We start from the raw sequence: 20,801 nt of genomic DNA, 5'->3' as shown, positions 1-20,801 counted from the left end.
AACTTCATTGTCCAGATTACTTTTTTTCTACAATTTGGTTTTGTTTCCTGGTGCATATATTGCCAGTTTAATTCATTTATTAATACTTCAGAAATATTAGTAGACTTAAAATTCATGCATGTATGCCTTCTGCATTGTTTTCACTTTTTGTTTCTTTGTAAAAATGGGTTTGATTGCTAGTAGGGTAATGAGCAACACTGAAGGAGCTCACTGGATGACACAAGTGTCTGACACAAAGATGCATGCAATACAGAATGTATTTAAAGATCTGTTGTGTCAGTGGCAGATCCTGGTATGCTTCAGTGAAGGCTCCGTTGTGACCTGTATGGGCATGCATAGAGAGTAGCCAGTATAAGGTTTCCTGAGCCATTCAGATTCCATCTACAGCATGTAAGACATTATTATCGTTCTGGCAACTGTCCTTTTCCAATGTTGAACCATAAACTTTGTCAGTAGCAAAATTACAGATACAAGCCTAAGTGCTGTTGCCTTGTAGTGGAGATTTCTATATGCTGTATGTGCAAATTAGTGAAAAAATGGGGCAGTGAGAGATTCATTTTTTTGGCTGAATGTTGACAACAAAGTTACCGGATTGGGATGTGTCAAAATACTTTTTTTGCTTTTGCAAAGCAGTTAAATTCTTAGCTCAGTGATGTAGTAGTTGCTGGTGATATTTTAAATGAGAATTAATGCAGTGTCTCTCCCAACTGGCTTCAATGTAGGAGCAGACGACTCAGTTTTATCTGAAGATCGACTCAATGAAACTGAACTAACTGATTTAGATGGCCAGCTGGAATCCCCTCCCAAAAACTTCTTGTCTGTAGAAGAGGACAACAATATGCACCATTCTCACAATGATGTCTCACGTGCTGCTCAAGAGCATGATCTTCATGATTCAGAGTATGACAGCCATGGCGAAGATAAAATGATAGCTAGAAAACACAGTCACCACTGGCATCACAAACATTCCCATCATTCCCATGGCCACTGTCATTCTGGAAAAGACCTGAAAGATACTGGGATAGCTAATATTGCTTGGATGGTAATTATGGGCGATGGCATTCACAACTTCAGTGATGGCTTAGCAATCGGTAAGCAGAAGCATTGAGTATTTCTCCACAGTTTCTTCTTGCCTTTAGTAACTTTGGTAATATTTTTACTTCTCAGTGATGACAGGTAAGGCTTCCAGTTAGCTCCTGTGGTTACCAGCATTGCTTACTCTGCTTCAGAGCAGAAATTGAAAGGATATCAATTGTAATAGTCTTCCCATTGTTAATATTCTGTGACTATTTCCACCAAGATTTTGTATTGATAGTAGCAATCTGCCAAATAAAGATAGGTGGAGACACACCTCCTTATGATATGGAGCACATGTAATGCACGTTTGTTGTTTGGGTCTTAGTATTTGCCTTTGAATAATGAATAAGTGCCTTTCAGTCTTATTTATATTTATTTATAATAATAATACTATTTCTGTTGTTATTAATACATATAATTATACAGTACTTGTAAATAATAAATGTACTATGAGTCAGGTTACTGAAATAATAAAAAAAAGTACTGCTTGGGATAATCTACTTTTTGTTTGAGCAAACTATGGCTTTGGCTTCTGGTCAGTATAGATTTATCTCTAGCCAAATGTAGAAGAAATCGAAGTACCAAACAGATTTTATTAGATTTATTAAATCAACTTTGATTCGCATAAACCTCTAAATGTGATTTGAACTGTAAAACACATTAATTTGAATATATGTCATACAAGTCAAAATGATGGTGAGAGTACTGAAGTGCATACTTTTAATTTTTTACTAAGTTAGCTACTAAGAGTACACAGGGTTCTGAACTACTAGCAGAAGGAACGTATACCCATTTTGAAGGATGGGGGGTGGGGTCTGGAGTTAACAATGGCATCTACTACAGTTTCTACACTTCCTCCAAACAATTTCTAAAGCAACTAAACTCCATAGCAATTAACTTTTTGCTTCATTTTCACATTAAACAGGTAAGACATTTAGACAGTGGCTTCTAAGGCCAAAAAGGATCACTACGCCATCTGTTGACAACTTCACTGTATTGAAACTCCATGTATAAATATTGCTGTGTCGAGCCCAAACGGCTGATTCTTTGGTAAAACGTAGATTTTAGAAAACCATGTTCATCTTTTTAATGTATCAAGTTATGAGGAATCCAGAGGAAAGTTAAATTTCCTCTCTGTCTTCAGATTGTGCCTTCTCTTTCTACTGTATTTTGCCTGTTTTGACTGCTCACTGCAGGCTCTTCTTGTGCCTTTGCTACAGTACAGAAATTTAATACGAGTTTTTTCATCTCAGAATTATTTAAGATATGAATTTAAGGTTGATTGATTTAAATTAGCTTACACAAAAGTTACCGAAAGAGGTTTATGCCAATGTTTTTCTCATTATTATTTTCCAGGTCTGGCTTATTAATGTTGCTGATATATGCTCTACAAATAAGCATAAAGGAAATAGAGAGGTTATGGGTTAAGTATCAGTTTGGATTTCCAACCTGGAAAGGATAGAGCTAGACTGTTGCTCATGTGCATTCTTAATTGTCCTGATATACTTGAGAGTTCCTAAAAATGTAGAAGTAGTGCTATTTATTAGCTTGTTGCCTTTATGTCTCTGTTTTGCTCAGGTGTGTTCTCCTCTCCCAGGATTTGTCTTTCATCTAAACTGAGTAATAAAGTATGCAGTGGTAACGCACACCTGGGATACTGCCAGTATTTTCAGTTTATATACAGACAGGACACAGACATCATGAAAAAATATTAGCATGTGCATTCTAACAGAAGGGTGTTGTCTCTGGAAAGTTTGTTGATTAAATTTTCTGACTTGAAAATAGTAAAATATCATTCGAATCTTTTTTTTTTTTCCCCCTCCTAGGAGCCGCTTTTAGTGCTGGACTGACAGGAGGAATTAGTACATCTATAGCAGTTTTTTGTCATGAGCTTCCCCATGAATTAGGTAACTAATTCTATAAACTCACTGTGTTCAGTCTTTTCATCTGTACAAAATATAAAAGCTGTTGTGATAGTCATCCTGATAAGCATAATGCAATGCACAATGCTGCAAGGGTGACCAGAATTTCAGAGAGTAATGGAACAATATTGCTTCAGAGTACGTAATGAGAATAACAATACAGGATTATATTGGCAGGTATCTAGTTACAGCAGTTCTGTGCAGGTTTTTCAACACATTTAATAAATGTTCTTAGGAGCACACAGTTTACATTTTGGTGTTACACCCCTACATTTTATAGAGATAGTTTCACACTACTCTGTGTGGCGTTGTCTTACGCAATGTTAGGTGCAGTTACATAAGTAAACAGAAGTTTACATAAGTAAAATTCTTTGTGGAGATCTTTGGAAGATGCTTTGTACCAATTGTTGCCAAGTCCAGTAGATGCAGATGACTACTTAGGGTAAAGCCTGTAGGCATTGTTGCCAGTGACACTGATTCTTTCCCCCTAATTGAAGCATTTCTTCTTGGGGTTAGCTAACCATGATGAAACCTGTTGTGTCTTCCTGTGAGCTGTAAGGCACATTGCATGAAATTTTAGTGCACCCTGAGACTGAGTTGTCTTCTTTTTTGCCAGTAATGTGAAATTGTGCTAGATTAAACTGTGTACTCACAGCTTGCTTACTTGATGAGCTGCTAGCTCTGAATGATCAAAAGTAAGGTAAAACAAGTTCTTCAAAAACCCTCAGAGGTGATGAGTGAAAGCATTTTATATAGGCAGATACTAAGTGTAAGGTAAATAATGGGCACAGATCACAGAATCACAGAATCATCTAGGTTGGAAAGGACCTTGAAGATCATCTAGTCCAACCGTTGATGAGAAATCATAGAGCAGATGTTCGTGGTTTGACAACGATGCTATACAGTTGTTAGTGAAGCTGCTGCAGTATATAAAGGATTGCAATATATATTGGTGTGCTTATAATGTACTAGGTTAACATGATTTAACCTTGTGTAAGAAGTGAATAGTTCACTGTTCATGTTTTTTGTTTTGATTCTAGATAGAGCAATTAATTAAGCATATCTGACATGAGAATATTATATTAATTACCCTCGTGACTGCATATCATCTTCCACTTCTCATATTCACAAGAGTTCAGTTTGAAGGGAGTAAAAGTACCGGAGCTGATTACAAGATGAAAATTTAGATCTTTACAGAACATCTACCTCTATCAGCAATTCTAGCAGAGCTGTCCTGAATTCAAAATAAAACAGGTTAACCTGGCATGTCTTAAACGAGAAAACTGATTCAGTATGGATGTGAAGTCATTCTTGCCGAATGTAACTCTTCCTTTGCCTAGTGCTATATTTCTCAAAGTTATTGTCACCTTCTGTGGGGACTGATGCCTTGATATCCTTCTCTTGAACTTGGAGAATGAGGTGCATATATCTCAGAGGAATTTTCACAGGTATTGATCAAAACCAAGCCTTTTATGTTTTTATGTGCCATGAAGAACTTTGGTGAGGTAAAGACAAGCCTGTATGCACAGATGTAGTCTCTGTGGGAGGACCAGATCTAGACTCCTCCATTTACCTTTAACCATTAATCACTATTACTTTTGTGACAATTACCATGATGAATAGGCACCTTTAAATCATATTTTAATCAAGGGATTGCTGCACATAAATACAGCTCTTGTGAGAGTTGTCACACCCTGTTGCCCAGTCTTCCTTTGAGTGTCTGTAGCAGCATTTTTACTTTGGCAGTGCCTTGGATTGGTGTGGTAGTAAATGTAGGCTAATTTCTCTACTTACTCTCCCGAGAAGCACTGATACTAAACCCCTGTGTTCTGTCTCCATTTTAGGTGACTTTGCTGTGCTGCTTAAAGCCGGTATGACAGTAAAGCAAGCGATTGTGTACAACCTCCTGTCTGCCATGATGGCTTACGTGGGGATGCTGATAGGCACAGCAGTGGGACAGTACGCTAATAACATCACCTTGTGGATCTTTGCAATCACTGCAGGCATGTTCCTCTATGTGGCACTGGTGGACATGGTAAGATGTCTCTGACATTTTTGCATTCCATGCATAAAACCTAGGACTTGAAGTGACATCTGTGACAGAACTTTTTTTGTGATAACACATAAAACATCTGTAGGCAGTAGATGGCTGTTTCTGATCTACAATTTTTAAAATGTTGCACATACTTTGAGACATGTAGTGAAGTTCTAGAGCTGCTTGCCCATTTGGGTTTCTGCTACTGAAGTCTGCCAGTGACTCCTGTTAAAATACAAAAACTGCAGGGGGGGCTGGGGAAGACATCTCATTTCCCACTAATAAACTACTAAAAATAATAACTTCCCACACATAAAAATAGGATGATTCTCTCGTTTTGTGGATGGGGCATTAGACACTGGAGTTCAATCCAGTATTTAGAATTGTTCTTCCTAATCTTCATATATTTGATTCTGGAAAGCTTAGTCTGAACCCTTAGCATGAGCAGCTGGTAACACATAGCTCTTGTGGTGATTAGATTTTTTAAAAGTTAGCCAGTGGAAAAATGCTGCTGCTTCAAAAACACATAGGTACATTATATTTAGTGTGTGTACACCGTAAATCCGGATCCTTCAGGCAGTAATGCACTTGTACACATAGTATCAGTCCATATTCAATCCTGATTTCTCTCCTAATCACCTTCAGAGCTGCATTTAAATAAGCCAATTTTCTCAATTCTTGTCTATCACAAGCCCAATGATGATGAGATCAGTTTTACTTTTGGGGGTATTTTGTAATGTTCTTTCTGCTTTACTATACAGAAAAAAAAATGCATCACTTCCCTGGATTTTAAGGACAGATCTCATGTTGTATTAAATTATTAACCAATTAGGTTAGAAACTCCAACCTAGTTGTAGCTTTAATTCATAAGGGTGCAGACAACTTTTTGTGGAATGGCTCCCTGGATTTCCATTGCTTCATTCACAAACTACTCTCTCCTAGTACAGACAGTACAGTACAGCTGTTATTTTTCTCCTTAAATAGACTAAGTAGCCATCTACCTATTATCAGTAGATTGCTGCTTGGCTCACCTGGTGTGGCTACATACTGCTTATAGAAAAATACTTAAATGTAACTGGAGCTCTGGCTTTGAGTGATGTTCTGGTAGAGATTTTGTTTAACCTTATGGCATCTCCGTAGGGGCTTGGGTATACTGAAATGGGGATCAGCTTGTTTCAGTTATCAGTTGTGGGTAAAATGGCATATTTGACTGTGAAGTATTTTAAACCATGCATTTTCCTCAACTTTCCAAATTTCTTCAGAGATTTGTTGCCATATCTGGTAGCTCTGTTAGCCTACACTGCTAGTTCTGCTCTCCTGCATACATTTGTGCTGACTATCCTGTTTTCAAACCACATTTTTTAGCAGCTTCCTCAAAAGTTAACTGGTGCAGGAGTGAAACGTGTGATGTTTGACTCTCACTGTCTGACTTGTCAAAGCAGGCAGGCATCTGTCAGTTACTTTAAGCCACAGACACAGACTTTGGGTTTCAGCAATTCTCATTGAAAGAGCATCACATCTTTGTCAGATCACTGTCTGTGAGGCTGTCAGATGTCCGCTCTGGTGTGGGCTGATTGTATTATTTCCCTAGTACTACCTAAAGCAGCTGTCATTATGAAGATCCCTCTCCCCTTTGCTGTTGTGGTCAATAGTTGCCGGTTCCTAGCCATGGCTGCTCAGTCTAGTTTCTCAGCCTCAGTGGTATCATTGAAGCAGCAGTGAAGACCTCTGAAAGCGAGGGTTCGGTTTCTGCTGGATTTCCTGTTATCAGCAGCAGCTGTCTTGGCTGTTCTGCCCTCTAGCAGATTTACCTCTGCAGTTAATTCTGTGTTCAGCACTACTGCCACGTTGGTGCTTAAAAAGCCTAGTGTCACTGGGGCTTCCAGCTTGCTTCTAGGTGGCATCCTCCACGTCTGAGAACTTTCTCTTAAACTCGCCTTTGGTGCTGAAGATCCCATGTTAGTCCCATTAGCAGTCATCGAATGGGGGCTTGAGCACAGGTCAAGGCAGGACACAGTGGCGGAGGCTGCTCCTGTGACCTTCATCTCACTCAGTCCTGCTTGCCATTAGGTCCTTTAGGACTAGGACTCATGGAAGCCAAGCACTGGCCATCACACCATGGGATATTTCACTTCATGGAGACTTAAATTTCTAAATACACTGTAGTGATGAAGTCGCTCTAATCTATGAGAAGGTAAGGAAGTCCTTTTCAGGGCTTGCTGAATAGAGTGTCTGTGTAGTTGAGCGTGATCCTTCAGGCAACTTTAGATGGTTTACAGTAGCCTATAATTACTGAAATATCACTTGCTTTTAAGTCCTGTGGCTGATACTTACTTCCTGTACTTATTTTGACTGAAGACATCATGCATAAAGGAAAGCAGTATTTTCAATCTTTTATTCCTTTCCCTCAGTCATCATAGTAGCAACCAAATAGTCAAAGCCCAATGGTCTGACTAAGCAAGAGGAGGAAAGGTTCTGCAAGACACACTTGAAACTGCACCAGATTTTTGTCTTGATGTTTCCATAATCTGTCTTCCTCTCAAAAACCTTGTTATCTGACACCTAGTAAGAACAGATTTTGATCCCTCCCTAGTGTGACAGAGGTTCACATAGGTTCAGTTTTCTATCCATTCCTTATACCAGCCCATTAAGAATGGACCTTTTGGTATTTTTGCATCCAATTGTCCTGAAGCTTGTCTAATTATGTGTTTTCTAATGGTAAGGATACTCTTCTCCAGTAGAACCTAGACTCAGGCCTTTTTAAATCCTTCTGGCTTTCCAGGATCTCTCGCGACATTTCATTTGGTGATAACTATCAATCAGAAGTATAATCATAATATCCTCCTTCCTGACACTGCTGTTTTGGTTTGAGTGGGTACGCTGAATGTTCCTATATTTCTTCCCAGTCCAACTTGAATAATTTCATCTTACTGGAAAATAAATTGATCTGTTATATTTTTCATTCCTTATATCTCTAGGGCTGAAACTATAAGCTTTCAACATCAAGAGGGTGTTATTTTTTTTCTGTTGACAGGACCAGACTCTTTATATGGTCTCTGAAATTGGACACATCAATAGCTAATGAAGCAAAGAGTTTACTAATCTTTAGACATGCTGTCAAAACAGATAACTGACAGCGTTAAAGCCCATTATAGTAATGTGAGGCCCTTTTTCTCATTCAGAACATGTTCCACCAGATCTCAGAAAGCATCTGTGGCTTCTCTGAAAAATGTCATCTTCATGCCTGCCAAGCTGCTACCTGAAGTTGTGTTTATACCTCCTTTAGCTACTGCAGCATTGCAGAGACATCAGAGTTGAAGCAGAACTGTGTAGAGCAGTTAGGCAGTACCTACTCAAATGAGGTACTTCAGGGACATTTGCCTCCAGGTAAAAGGGAATATGCAAGAGGTTCCTACAGTGCTAATGTTTGTGTGGACTGTATCTCGAAGATGGAAGGAGGGGTTTTTGCCAGTAACAAGTTCTTGCAGTGCACAGCCTCCTTCCACCTTCCTCCTTCCCTCTCAGAGTCTTTCCAGGACCCTTTCTACACTGGGATTCTGCAGCTGAGGGAAGGCAAAGTGGCCCTGGCCTGCTCTGCCTGCCTACTCAGGCTCTGAGTACAAGAAAGAGGAGCATGAGCACACCTCTTCAGATATGGTGACAGTAAAAATAAGCAAGTATCTTGAAGATGGTGGTGGAGAGTGTGCCCATAGTACTGGTTATGTTAAATAACCTTTTTTTCTATCTTAAAGGGGTCTTGTACTAGTTGTTAAGTTCCACAGTTTTGGGACTATATGGCAGCTGTCACTATCCATAGCTCAGACTTCCACTTCGACTCATCATACTCTCCCTTTTCATGTCAGTGACCAGAAGTTATGGAGACAGAGCACTGTGCTCTTTCTAGGTTTTGAAACAGATGCCAGAATATCCTTTGATTATTCTTAAGAGCATCTTTAGATTTGGAACAGCAATAGTATATCTCTGTAGAAGTAGATTACAAAACTTGAATTACATGCAGATCTTCCATTCAAAAAACATGAAGGTGAGAATTGGAAGCAGCATTTCTAGCACAATTCTCTGATTAGGTTTTGTATTACTTGGTGAATACAACTCTGACTTATTAAAAAGAAAATAATTTTGCAACAAATCTTGCCTGCCAACATGAGAGCTATATAGCAATCTTCAGTAGGGTAAAGTCTGTGATTACTTCGTTTATGCTTAATGACTTAACGGTACTTTGTAATTTGGTGTAGTGCTTCCTGTTAAGCTGCCTGGTCTATTGTACAGGTGATAAACATTTTTCACAACAGTTTATCTTTTTTGTATTTAAATACTCAATGGGTCAAATTAGTTGTCAGCTTTATGTATCTTTTTGAAATACTGTAATACAAGACCAGATGGGTAATATATTTGGTTTTTTAGCAGATTTGATGCTCTGTCACTGTCTGTTGTGCAGTATTCAGGTATTTGGAATAACCAAAACTATTCTGGCCTATCTAATGAAGAGCAAATAAATAGACTTGCGCTGTGTACTACCTGAAGTTTTCATTTTGTTCTGCATTATGTTTTTCTGTATTAAGTGTCTCTTGAAGGAATTCCTTCGTTTACCTTATGCTTTCTTAACTTAAATTGTTTTACAAAGAAATTAATTAATTTCTCTTCTGTATGGGTGACTTTGTAAGACATTTCGTAAGATTTATTTTTACATCTTCCAAGTTCCCTATTATTTGTTTATTGCTTTTGTCAGTACTATTTGACTTTTCTTCATAGGCGGGGAATATAAGGAATATCCAGAGCTTTCAGAACTTTTTATAGTTTCACACAGAATTTCTCTTGAATTACTTGTAGCTCTTATTCCCATATTTAAAAGGGACATGCATGTGAATATGTGTAAGTATGTAACATGACAAACGAATGACTAAGTTAATCAGCAAAGTCATTACAAAGGGTGTATTTATAGCAATGTAATTACTGTAGAAATAGCCAAAGCTTTTTATTGTGTTTATTTGAGCATGACTTAATTTTAATTGAGTAAAAACTCAAAAGAACAGAAGCCGACTAATGCTGGGCTGGTCCTTATCTTGAGGAACTTCAAGTAGATGTGTGATCTAGTAAAAGCTTAAGAAAAAAAAAGTCCAAAGGAAAGGCAAGGCATTTTTAGTTTGTTTTGTAAATACATGATGTGATCGTGTTTTTATCAAATGTAGTGGTTAGGTAGAGTTTAAGCTTGTCTTAGTGCATTGTTTTTGTAGCTGGAGCGTTTATTCTTGACAATAGCATCTTGTAAACTTGTCCATGTATAAACGGAATAGGGGTGAAATAACTTGCTGAATTGTTTTTCCTTTTAGCTTCCAGAAATGCTTCATGGAGATGGAGATAATGAAGAGCATGGTTATTGTCCAGTGGGGCAGTTCATTCTTCAGAATCTAGGGCTGCTTCTTGGATTTGCCATCATGCTGGTGATTGCCCTCTATGAAGATAAAATTGTGCTTGACATCCAGTTTTGACCTAATTCTGGTAATCACTGTGGTTACAATAATGTTACTGTATGGCTTTGAGTCTGCACTGTTTTACTGTATGCACATTGCTCAGAGGAAAAGCAGTGGCTTGCACTACTTACACAAGTCCAGTGTATTCATGTAGATTTACTTCTGCTTTTTTTTCTAATTCAAATCAGATGAGATTACCCAATGCATCATCTAAACTCAAGTGATCAACAATTAGGAGATACTAAAGACAAGAAATAAATGTCAAATTCCGTGTACTATATAGAAAGCACTGCTTGCTTAAGAAAGAAAAAGTACAGTGAATGATCGACTCATTTAGGAAAATACCATTTCCTTGATACATTTGAGCAGAACCCAGAAAACATTACAGCTGAAATTCATACCTCTGCAAGGAACCTGAGTAAGCTTTTAGTGCCACCTAAGGCTTAAGTCGCACATATATATATCTATATATACACATATAGATATAAAGAGAGATAGATATATACAGATATGCATGCATATATTTATATGTGTGTGTGTGTGTATATATGTATATTCATTCTGTACTGATTCTTCTGCACAGTGGTGACTTGGAAGTATTAAATCTTACAACAGCACATGACTGGAAACCACTGTGCTGGTTTAAATTTTAAAAAAGAAACCCAAAACCTAAACACTGTTTAAATTCTTAGAGTATGCATTAAGCTGCACTCCATTATAAACTTCATGTGTAAGAAGGCAGGCTGTTGCAATATACGCTGCAAAGTGCTGTGTTCTGTCGAGGATCAGTTTGATGATGTTTTTCCTGACTAAGATTTATTTGATGTTTGTTCCTTGATATTAGTAGGAAAATGCAAAATGCAGTAGAATTAGTGTTAGCTTGAGGAAATCCCTGACGTTGGAGTTATTGAGCTATTTCTGGTTCTTTTTTACAGATGCTAAACATGTATTGTGTGCCACTTGCAGCATAAACTACTGAAGAATTGTGGCTGTGAATTTGTGCAAACTCTTTTAACAGAGAATCCGTATGGGAATTTCTCCATTTTTTTAACAACTATTTTGGACTGTTTTCTCCTCTTCATGTTAAAATAATCCAAAGTGCAAGATGCTAGTTACTGAAGCCAGGCACAAAGGTTAAAGTATGCTGTGTCTATGTAGTACTGGTAGGTTATTTACAATACTGTAATATCAGATCAAAACCTGTTTCTACAATGCCTCAGTATCAGACATTGTAGCACCAGCCATTTCTGGCAGTAGAGAGTATCTAAGAAGATTTCTACTTCCAGCATAAAGGAGTTCATTTCTATGATATTTTTTTACAATTTTGGTATTTAAATTAGATTATTAAAAAGCAGATGTGATAGATCCGTGGTTTATGTAATTTGGAAGGATAGACTGAAAATTTGGGCCTTAACTTGCTGGGATCAGCTGTCCTAGATTGGATTGTGCTGATATGCTTATATTGCCAGACATGAGTCAGTTCTTCTTGTACCCATCTCCTTAAAAACAATTGTGAGTTTGTGAGGAGTGCAAGTTGATTCTGTAGTACCAGTCTTAAGCATGGTAGTAGCTTTTTTTAAAACATACAGTTTGTCTTCTTTTACGTGTATGCCAGGTAAAAGCTGTATTTTGACTATGTGCCGTAAGTTTTGTTTCGGTCTGCTTGGTGCCAGTGTAGCTGCTAAAAACACTGATCCTAACGCCTTTAATGAGAGCCAGTTGGTATCTTCATTCCATTTCAAGTTAATGTGTGTTTCCTGTGGCCCTTTACTTTTTGAAGCTTCATTGGTCAATTTAGTTTTTACTGAGAGCAGCTCATGCATTTTAAAGATATCGGTTGGTTCTTGCCAGTATTTCTTCCTAATGCAGTATCAAGAAACAGTATTAAGGGTCCATTTCAAAGAAGGGCGCAGTTTCTTCAGTGAAGAAGCCAAAAGCCCAGAGTTCAGGCATGCAGCCATTTGATGCTCTGAACTCAGGTTTTCTTTTTTCTTCTTTAAAGATGTTTACTGTGGGACCCTAATTAGCAAACACACTGTTGTTAGCTTCGGATTACTGAATTTCTGCAGTGTAAAGATCCTGGGTGACATTTTTTCATAGTGCCCATGTTAGGTCACTGAGTACCATTTTACAAGAGACTTAACTCACTGGATACCTTCTGAGGATCTAAGTTTAAACAACCTATGTTTCTTATGTATTAAACTGACCCTCAATTTACCTTTTCTGTTAATTCTGTCGAGTATAAGGAGGTCATTATGTGGTTGAAGTGATACTCTGTCAAATCCTTTTTTAAAGTTTATTTCTTTTAATTCTTTTCAAATGAAGATCTCTATATTTCAGGTAGTATATTTACTTTTGTATTAGTTGGAATATGGTTATAGATTAATACACTGCCTCTATAGGAAAATAGTTAACTGCCTTCCAAGACCATCTTTGTACAAGGGAAAAACATGGTCCTTGAAGGTAGGTACTGTATTTTTCATTAAATATGGGTTGTTTCCTTTTATTTTCTAGTATTTATTACAAGTTGTGAAGAGCAGTATAACAGCTGTGACTTCTATATGTTTCCACCAGTATTGAATTCCAAATGATTCTAATGTACACTTTTGAGTCATGTTACAGACAATCTGAATTCCACTACATTTCTACTTGGCTTCAACATTCCATTCTGCTTGAATCCAGAGTCTCATTTAACTTGTATTTGTTGGAGGGCATAAATGTTACTTGTATATTACAATGCTGTCACTGTGTGACATCCCATATGACTTTTGATGTAGATCACATTGCACTCAATCCTCTGTGATTATGCTTAGAAAATATTGTAGTTGCTAGATGCAGTGTGATTTTTCTTTTTTTAAATTTTTTTTCCTTTCCCTTCCCCATTAACAATTGAGTCTATGGTTTAAAATGTGATTACGGTCCTATAAGATAACTTGCTGAGCTATCAGTCTTTTTGTTATAACTAAATCATTTTTAAAAATTTTATAAAGCTGGAAATGATCAAATGCTGTTTTGTTCATTGTCAACAGTGTTGTGTTCATTTTATGTATGTTCCTTATAAATAAGGAGCCTTCAGAAAATAAAATTATTCAAGGAGCAGATAGTTTTGTTGGCTTTTATAAGGTTTTATTGTACACCTTTGTATTTTAGCATTTTGTTTCAAATCTCATGAAAGGCACAAATGCAACATTGTAAACAAACTCTTTTTGATTTCTCTTTTTACGTGGTATTTCAGGACTGACAAGCATCCCTTATAAGTGATCTGGAAAATGCACCTACCTCCATAAATTGTGATATGTTTATGAGTTAAGCTGACATAATAACGCCACACCCCGTCTGATCCAGTGTTCTTGCGGTTTGTCTGAAGGGAGGGTCATTGCGATGACAAAGTTGGTAGAATGGCCTGTAGTTGACAAGATCCCTCTTCTCTCGCTGGTCTTGTACACTGGGGCCAGGTAACTTGCTCGCTGTGGAATGTCTGCTCTCTTACACGGCTTTAGCCATATCTGCAGTAAGGAATAAAATAATCTTTTTCATCTCAGTTAAAAAAGGGAAACAGTCTTGGCTTGGCCAAAGTATTGTGACATTGCTGGTTTTTTGGTTTGTGTGCTTTTTAACATAGCCCTGAAAACCTGTTTCTTGTTTTCTCTTTCCTAGCAGATTGCTTTCTCTCCCAAAATATGCAACACCAAATTTCCCGTCAATGCCGTTATTAGCAGAGGATTCTCAACTCCTCTCATTCACTTGATTTCTATTTCAACAAAAAACATTTCAGTTAAGTTATTTTCTTTTTTAAGAATTATCTTGTTACTTCTTTCAAGACTAGAACTTAAGAGTATTAATTCTACAGTGTTTATGGGTATACAATACTGTAAAATGTCACCAAATGAAAGATACTGACCACAGGTACTGTATCATAGAGGATTTTGGGATGAGATTCTCCGAGCTTCTTAGTTTGCCTGTTCCAGCGTGCTCCATCCAAGAACAATCCCTGAATATAGACCCCTGAATCAGATGGAAGAGATACCATATTACACAAAAACTGAAAACCTCTTCTGGCTGAGAGCAGCAGCTAGTGCATCACGCATTTGCTAACTGTCCGTTAATCAAGTGTGGGGGACTTTTCCTCAATTTTGTGTGTTCCAAGTGATGATCAAATAACTTTGAGTATTAACACAATTTCACACTTTATTACAATTTATTATGATTACAATTCTATAAAGTTTTGTAAAGTTACAATGTCTAGTGATATCATAGTGTACCCAGCCTTTTCTGAATGTTGAATGACAGAGCTTAAAAATGATTCCACAGTACAGGACACTGTTTTTACAGCTGTTGTTATTATAAAGTTTTCTGTGTGTACTACATATTGTCACCTTTAAGGTTTCTAAACTTGGAAATTTGATCATATAAATAGTCTTTCACATTGTTTCATTGCTTATGTTTCAACTTGCCACTTGCTTATACCTTTCTAAAGTGGTTCATCAAAGGAGTAAAGAAAAAAAGAAAAAAAAGTCTTTAAATGTTTAAAAAATATAAATATCTTTATTTTGACATGTCATAATGACATGACAGAATGGCAGCTGTCATTCCATCAGTCCTCCAGAAGAATAAAATAAGTTACAGCAACATCTGATTTTCATCAGACTTGTACCTTCTTGCTCTGTAGACTGAAAACTGTAACTTCCAAAACAGAAAATAAAGATGCCCCAACAGAAAATGACTTGAACCTGACTGGATGTAGGTCTCCCACACAACCTTTTACACATTTTCCAGTCAAACTGATCCTCAGAAAAGGATTAAAAAGAGTATTAAGAACAGTTCCATTTAATCTGTCCTTTTTTCTAAGGAAGAGCAAGCCAACAAATGTATCTGCAACTGGAACCTAAGGTAAGTAATATATAATAAAGTGGTTTGATAAAAAAATAGGGCTTTTTCCCCTCTCAGAGCAGTCCCTTGTTGCACACTGTCATCATATCCATAAGGTATTTTCCTAGGGATAGGTAAAGTAGCATTACCCAACTTCTCTACTAAATGTTTGGTTTTTGCTTGGCTAAGAAAATATGAATTTTCAGACAAACATGGTAATGGAGTGAAATAAAGGGAAAAACCAAAAAAACAGGCAAGCTACATATCACTTGAAAGTTTCATGTGTTGTGGGAGGCTGAGTCCTGTAAGGAGTGTCATCTTGGTGGTGTTTTATATCTGCATACTAATCCAGAAGGTGAACTAATCTCAGCAGTTCTTAAGGACTTTTGTGCATCTCATGGGGAGCAGCGCAGTTGTGTATGTTTTCTAGCTGAACTCATTAACTGAATTGCATAACTCTGAGTCTGCAAATTAATGTTATCTTCTGAGTACATCAGCAAAGACGTGCCATGCATTTACTTACCATCTTCAGGAGCAATTTCATATTCCTTATCTTCCAGCACTTCATAGTCAAATTCTAGTAGGTCTATTGGAATGGTGTATTTTCTGGCATAGTTCTGCTGGGCACCTGTTAAGAACGCTTGAGTGAAGAAGAATCCTGAAATCCAGAAGACTGGTGGAGTTCCATTTTCATACCACGTCTGCAGCAGCAAAAGAGAGAGGAGGAGAAAAAGCAGCCTTTCCTTTTTTTTTTTATTATTTAGGAAAGCAAATACCCTCTAGAACAACAGCAGAAGTAATTTCTCCCTTTGTGAATCCAGGATTGTCTTTTTCTTTTCTGAAAGCAGTGAAACTTTGGATGGCTGCCATGTCTTTTTAAAATGTCACTAACTTCTGTTTGTTGGTTTTTTTTAAACAAACAAAAAAACACCCTCAAATAAAAAACCCCCAGCACTGTTGTCTGGAAGTACTTAGTTTATGTGAGTGACTTAGTCTGAGTAAGTCTGTTAAACATGCATCATCCTTGTAAGTTCACCAAATGAGTGTTCAATTCTCCTTCTCTCCTTTGTTATTGAAGGCTGTTCAGCATTCAGCTTTGTTTCTCTGTGCAAATGACAGATTTTTTGCAGGCTGTTTTCTGTCTGAAAGGGTCATGTTTCCCTTTCAGGGCCAAAGTCACATTGTCATAAGTGTGTACAGCAAGTTGAAGATGAGGAGGGATGATTTCCTCATGAGGAGGATATGTGGCCTAATTAATTAAACTTCTGTTGATTTGGGGAGGGGTGTGGGCAGGGTTTTATTTTTGTTTGGTTGATTTTTATTTTTTTTAATAACTTACGCTGTGGAGACATCTCTATAAAAAAGATTTTTAAAAATGGCAAAATTAATTGGATTTGGTTGTAAAATATGTGAGGTCTGTTGCAATGGTGAATATTTATTGCATGCAAGAAGACCTTTTTCTGATTTTTGCAAATACCAGTTTTGAATAATGTCTGAAAAAATTTTGCTACAGTTATCCACTGTAGAGAATTACAGTGAAGACAACTAAACTAGTTGTCTCTACTACTAAGTAGTTTTCCTCCCAAGAAATAAAAAATCATCCTCTTAGCTATTGGCAGTCCTCTGTACAAGTTTAATTTCTGTCTTGGATTCTGTTCAAGAAATGGCACTTTTGTTCTTTACACTTCTGTCAGGCTTGCTACAGATGAAAGCAGAAGGTACTGAGGTGTGTTGACTGAGTGATGTGTGTCCAAAAACATAAAATAGAGGTTCTCTGGAAATGCAGATTTTGTGAATGGACCTGATACTGGATGCTTTTGATTTTTAAAAATTTTTTTAAAATTTAGTTATATTTGTTTCTAGATCTTTTGTCTTGAGACCTGTTCTTACTGCAGGTATGGAGTAGGCAACCTGATATCAGATTGGTCTTCTTCAGTTGATTGAGATTACTGAGCCACAGAATGGTGCTGAGACTCTAGATATTACTCATTTAAAGTCAGTTTTGGGAATCTGGACTTGTACAGGTGAAGGAACCCCACTGATTCTCCGTAACTCATCCAGCTTTCTTCTCCAGCACCCTACTGAAAGCTTGGTATTTGATTTTAACATAAGATTTTGTGTTAAAATGTTTTACTAATTTCAGTTTGCTCATTGGAAAAGAAACTCAACAGTATTTTCCTAAGTCATTAGCACCATCAGATCTGTGTGCAGTTTAAGAGGCCCTTAGTAAATTCACTTCAGAAGGCAATTCTGTCATACAGTAATACTGACGTACTGCAGCTGTCTTCGTGAGGTGTAGCTTTGTGGCAAATTGTAGTGCTTTATCAGATGCTGTGATGAGCAAGTGGCTATATGAAACATGCACAGATGAACTGAACTTGACCTGTTAGTTATTCAGTGGAAGTAATTTGTGTGTGTGTGTGTTCACTTGTGGACATGTCACCTGACATCAATAGACAAAAATAGTAAGTGGCTTTGAACAAATCCATGTAAATGGGGATTGCTTACCTGTAAGAACTTCAGTCTGCTAAGGAAGTCAGTCACATAGCTGCCAAGAGGCTTGAGGCTTGGGTAAGACTTACTCATCCATAGTCCTGGAATTTTGCCTTTCAGAATGCTGTTTACCACTTCTTCCAGTTCAGCAGACATCACTACTAGCCCCTAAAAGAAATTTTGGAAAGGAAGAAATCGACATACTTTGCTTAACAGGCTTGCTTTAACTATTAAGAATCAACATAGTGCTCTGTCCAACAGATGTAGTGAACTTCTAGCTAAGTCAGACAGGAGCAACACTGAAAACAAGCATAATGGACATCATGGATTTCATTAAAAGTTACTGCGGTCTTCTGTCTGATCCGGTAGTTAGTCATACATTGGTCAGGGGAAAGGTCTATACCCTCTTTTGGAGAAAACTGCTCATATTGGAAAATTCTCCCTTGCCATCCTTTCTCAGAAACATGGTCTTCCCAGAGCACTTCTAAGTTTTACTAACTGTAACTGCTCCTTTTTAATATTATTTAAAATTTCCTCTCAAAACTCTGCAACATTGCTGCAAGTGCTTTATTCTAAAGCGTCAAACTTCAGCTTGTAGCTTGGCTTTAACGGGGAGAGAAGTGGGGTTTGTGGGGTTTTGGGGTGGAGGTTTTTGGGGTTTTTTAAATGTCTTGTCAGCCTTGAGCTATAATAGGATAAATAAAAATTACCCAAACAGACTTTTTCCTGTTTTTTTCTTTTTTTAATTTTTCATGGCTATAGCTTTTGATTACCACTGGGAACAAACATCGAGTTGGGACTGTGATATCTTAACTGGAATCCTCAGTGGCAGTAATTTGCTGTTTGAGGTGTTTTGGAGACCTGCTTTCATCTGTAGGAAATTGTGTGAGGTGCTTCAGCCTTTCATGCTAGTGAGGCAGAAAACCAGATGTGAACCTAGTTAATGCTTGTCCTATTTGTTAGCAGATCTGTAGTTTAAAACATTCTGGTTTGGTTTCTCTACAGTAGGCACGATAGTACTTTTATATTCCAATGTATTCGTATCAGCTTTAAGATACAGATCAATAAATCATTTTGGAATCCAGATTCTTTAAAGTGTTTGACTGACTGATCTGAATCAGACTTCAGGGTCAGTTCTCTAAAGTACTTGCACTGATAGCTCAGAGATTGAGTATAGGTTCTAGGGTATATCCCCTTAAAGGTTATCTTCAGCTCACCTTTATTGCTTTCTGGATGTTAACACAGGAGTCCCGTATTGTCTGCAGTAACTTGTTAAAGCGTCCCATCTCTTGGACAAGCACAGTATTCATGCTTTGAGTATAAGTGGTTGGATATCTTCTCATTGCTGCTTCAATGTCAAAATCTGGAGGAAGTTTGCTCAGGATGTCACCTGTGACTTCATGAACAACTTCATCAGTGGATTTTGCACCACCACCAGATGCCCGAGACTAGAGAGAGCCAAAAATTTCAATTTATTTTGAGAAAAAGAAAGAGGACTTAGGAGAGTGAGTAGTTAAAAGGCAGGAAAATAGAGCTGTTATAAAAGGCATTGTTTAAAAGATCGTTACAGTTCCAATACTCTTCCCCTGTGATTGAAATTCATTTGTTTCAGAATTTCCTACATTATTACAATAAGTTATTAGCTTAGAACTAACAAAATCTGTTTTCCTACAGGTTTGTGTCCTCTCTTTTTCCCCGCGCCCCCCCCCCCCCCCCCCCCCCCCCCCCAAAATCCTGCTTCCACTGTAAACCAATCTTTCTCCCCCCATCTCTGATGTACCCATCAGCACCACTGTCTGGCCAGGTGCTGTGAAAGGGCACAGAGCAATGTGAGCTCTGTCTCGCTGTCCCTCCATGTCCCTCTTGCTCTCTGTATTCAGCTCTTCATTTTCCTCATGAAGCTTACAGGAATTATAGTATCCCTAGGTTGTACCTGGCTTACAAACTTAACTGAAACTGTCCAAGAAGTTGAAAATTGTTAAAAGCTGGAGGGAGTAGAATATACACAAATTAATTGTACGAAGTTCTTACGAAGACAGTCATGAAAAATACAAAACCAAAAAAGCCTTAAAAGATTCTTAAGTGGAACATACAACACAATAAGGTACAGTAAAATCTGGAAAAAAATCTGAACATATTAATGAAGAGAGAGTAGAAAGTTACGGTAAGATGGTGTGTGACTTATTACATACCTGTGTAAGAAGAATGTTGTCAAATAACAGTTGTGTTTCTGACTGATCCTTGGTAATATCAGCATTTTCATTCATTCCAAATATCTCTGGGGAAGGATTCAGTGGAAGTGTCTTTGTATATTCAATATAGCTTTGGTACTGAAAAAAGGAATAAAAAGAAATACTCTAGACTTGAGATGCAGAAATAGCCAAACAGCCCCTCACATGACAGGCTGCAAGCTGTGTCTCAAAACCACTACAAACTTTCCTAGTGTAATTAATACAATGTGTAAACTAAGATATAAAAGGAAATGCAGGGGCTGACTGTGCCTCACAAATTGCTTTGGTTCATCCTCTTACCCTGAAATCAGGATTGGCTTTGCTTAAATAATTTCTGACAAAATTTCTGACAGCTGCTGGAAATTCTGTTACAAAATAAGATACCTAGTGCAAGGGACTGCAGACCCTTTCTGGGCCCACTGCTTGCCCAGTTTCTGAAGGTATTTTGCTGACGGGTAACATAACTCTCCTGTGTGATAAACTGATTACTGCATCCTTTCAACCTCCAGCAGATATGATCAACTAATTCTCTTACGCCTACTTTATAATGCTTTTACCTTCAGCAGGCTGTTTCTCCCTTATTGTCCCCTAAGTGTGCTGACTCACACAAAGCAAAGTCAATTTAGTTGCTAGTGGGTTTTTTACGTCATTTCCATTTCTTAGAAGTCACTGAAACAAGTCCTAA

The 20,801-nt window shown here is 37.6% G+C and overlaps 2 protein-coding genes across 5 annotated transcripts in view; one reads left to right on the top strand and one right to left on the bottom strand.

Annotated features, from left to right (window-relative positions):
• Positions 1 to 13,622, top strand: part of SLC39A10 (solute carrier family 39 member 10) — a 57,216-nt gene extending 43,594 nt beyond the window's left edge. For all 3 annotated transcript variants that reach the window (XM_074829579.1, XM_074829580.1, XM_074829578.1), the window contains exons 7-11: positions 723 to 1,091; positions 2,904 to 2,984; positions 4,844 to 5,034; positions 10,383 to 10,551; positions 11,459 to 13,622. In XM_074829579.1, the coding sequence (XP_074685680.1) occupies positions 723 to 1,091; positions 2,904 to 2,984; positions 4,844 to 5,034; positions 10,383 to 10,541 (800 nt within the window). In that variant the 3' untranslated portion in view covers positions 10,542 to 10,551; positions 11,459 to 13,622. The remainder of the gene's footprint in view (positions 1 to 722; positions 1,092 to 2,903; positions 2,985 to 4,843; positions 5,035 to 10,382; positions 10,552 to 11,458) is intronic.
• A 5-nt stretch (positions 13,623 to 13,627) lies between these two features.
• Positions 13,628 to 20,801, bottom strand: part of DNAH7 (dynein axonemal heavy chain 7) — a 116,729-nt gene continuing 109,555 nt past the window's right edge. For both annotated transcript variants that reach the window (XM_074829577.1, XM_074829576.1), the window contains 6 exons: positions 20,078 to 20,215; positions 19,103 to 19,333; positions 17,901 to 18,053; positions 15,916 to 16,093; positions 14,425 to 14,528; positions 13,628 to 14,029 (listed from right to left, as the gene is read on the bottom strand). In XM_074829577.1, coding sequence (XP_074685678.1) covers positions 13,823 to 14,029; positions 14,425 to 14,528; positions 15,916 to 16,093; positions 17,901 to 18,053; positions 19,103 to 19,333; positions 20,078 to 20,215 — 1,011 coding nt within the window. In that variant the 3' untranslated portion in view covers positions 13,628 to 13,822. The remainder of the gene's footprint in view (positions 14,030 to 14,424; positions 14,529 to 15,915; positions 16,094 to 17,900; positions 18,054 to 19,102; positions 19,334 to 20,077; positions 20,216 to 20,801) is intronic.

Source organism: Strix aluco, chromosome 6 (assembly GCF_031877795.1).
Source record: "Strix aluco isolate bStrAlu1 chromosome 6, bStrAlu1.hap1, whole genome shotgun sequence".
NCBI classification, from domain to species: domain Eukaryota; kingdom Metazoa; phylum Chordata; class Aves; order Strigiformes; family Strigidae; genus Strix; species Strix aluco.
The sequence above is the reverse complement of the archived record's forward strand: the minus strand, read 5'-3'. Positions and strand labels throughout refer to the sequence as shown.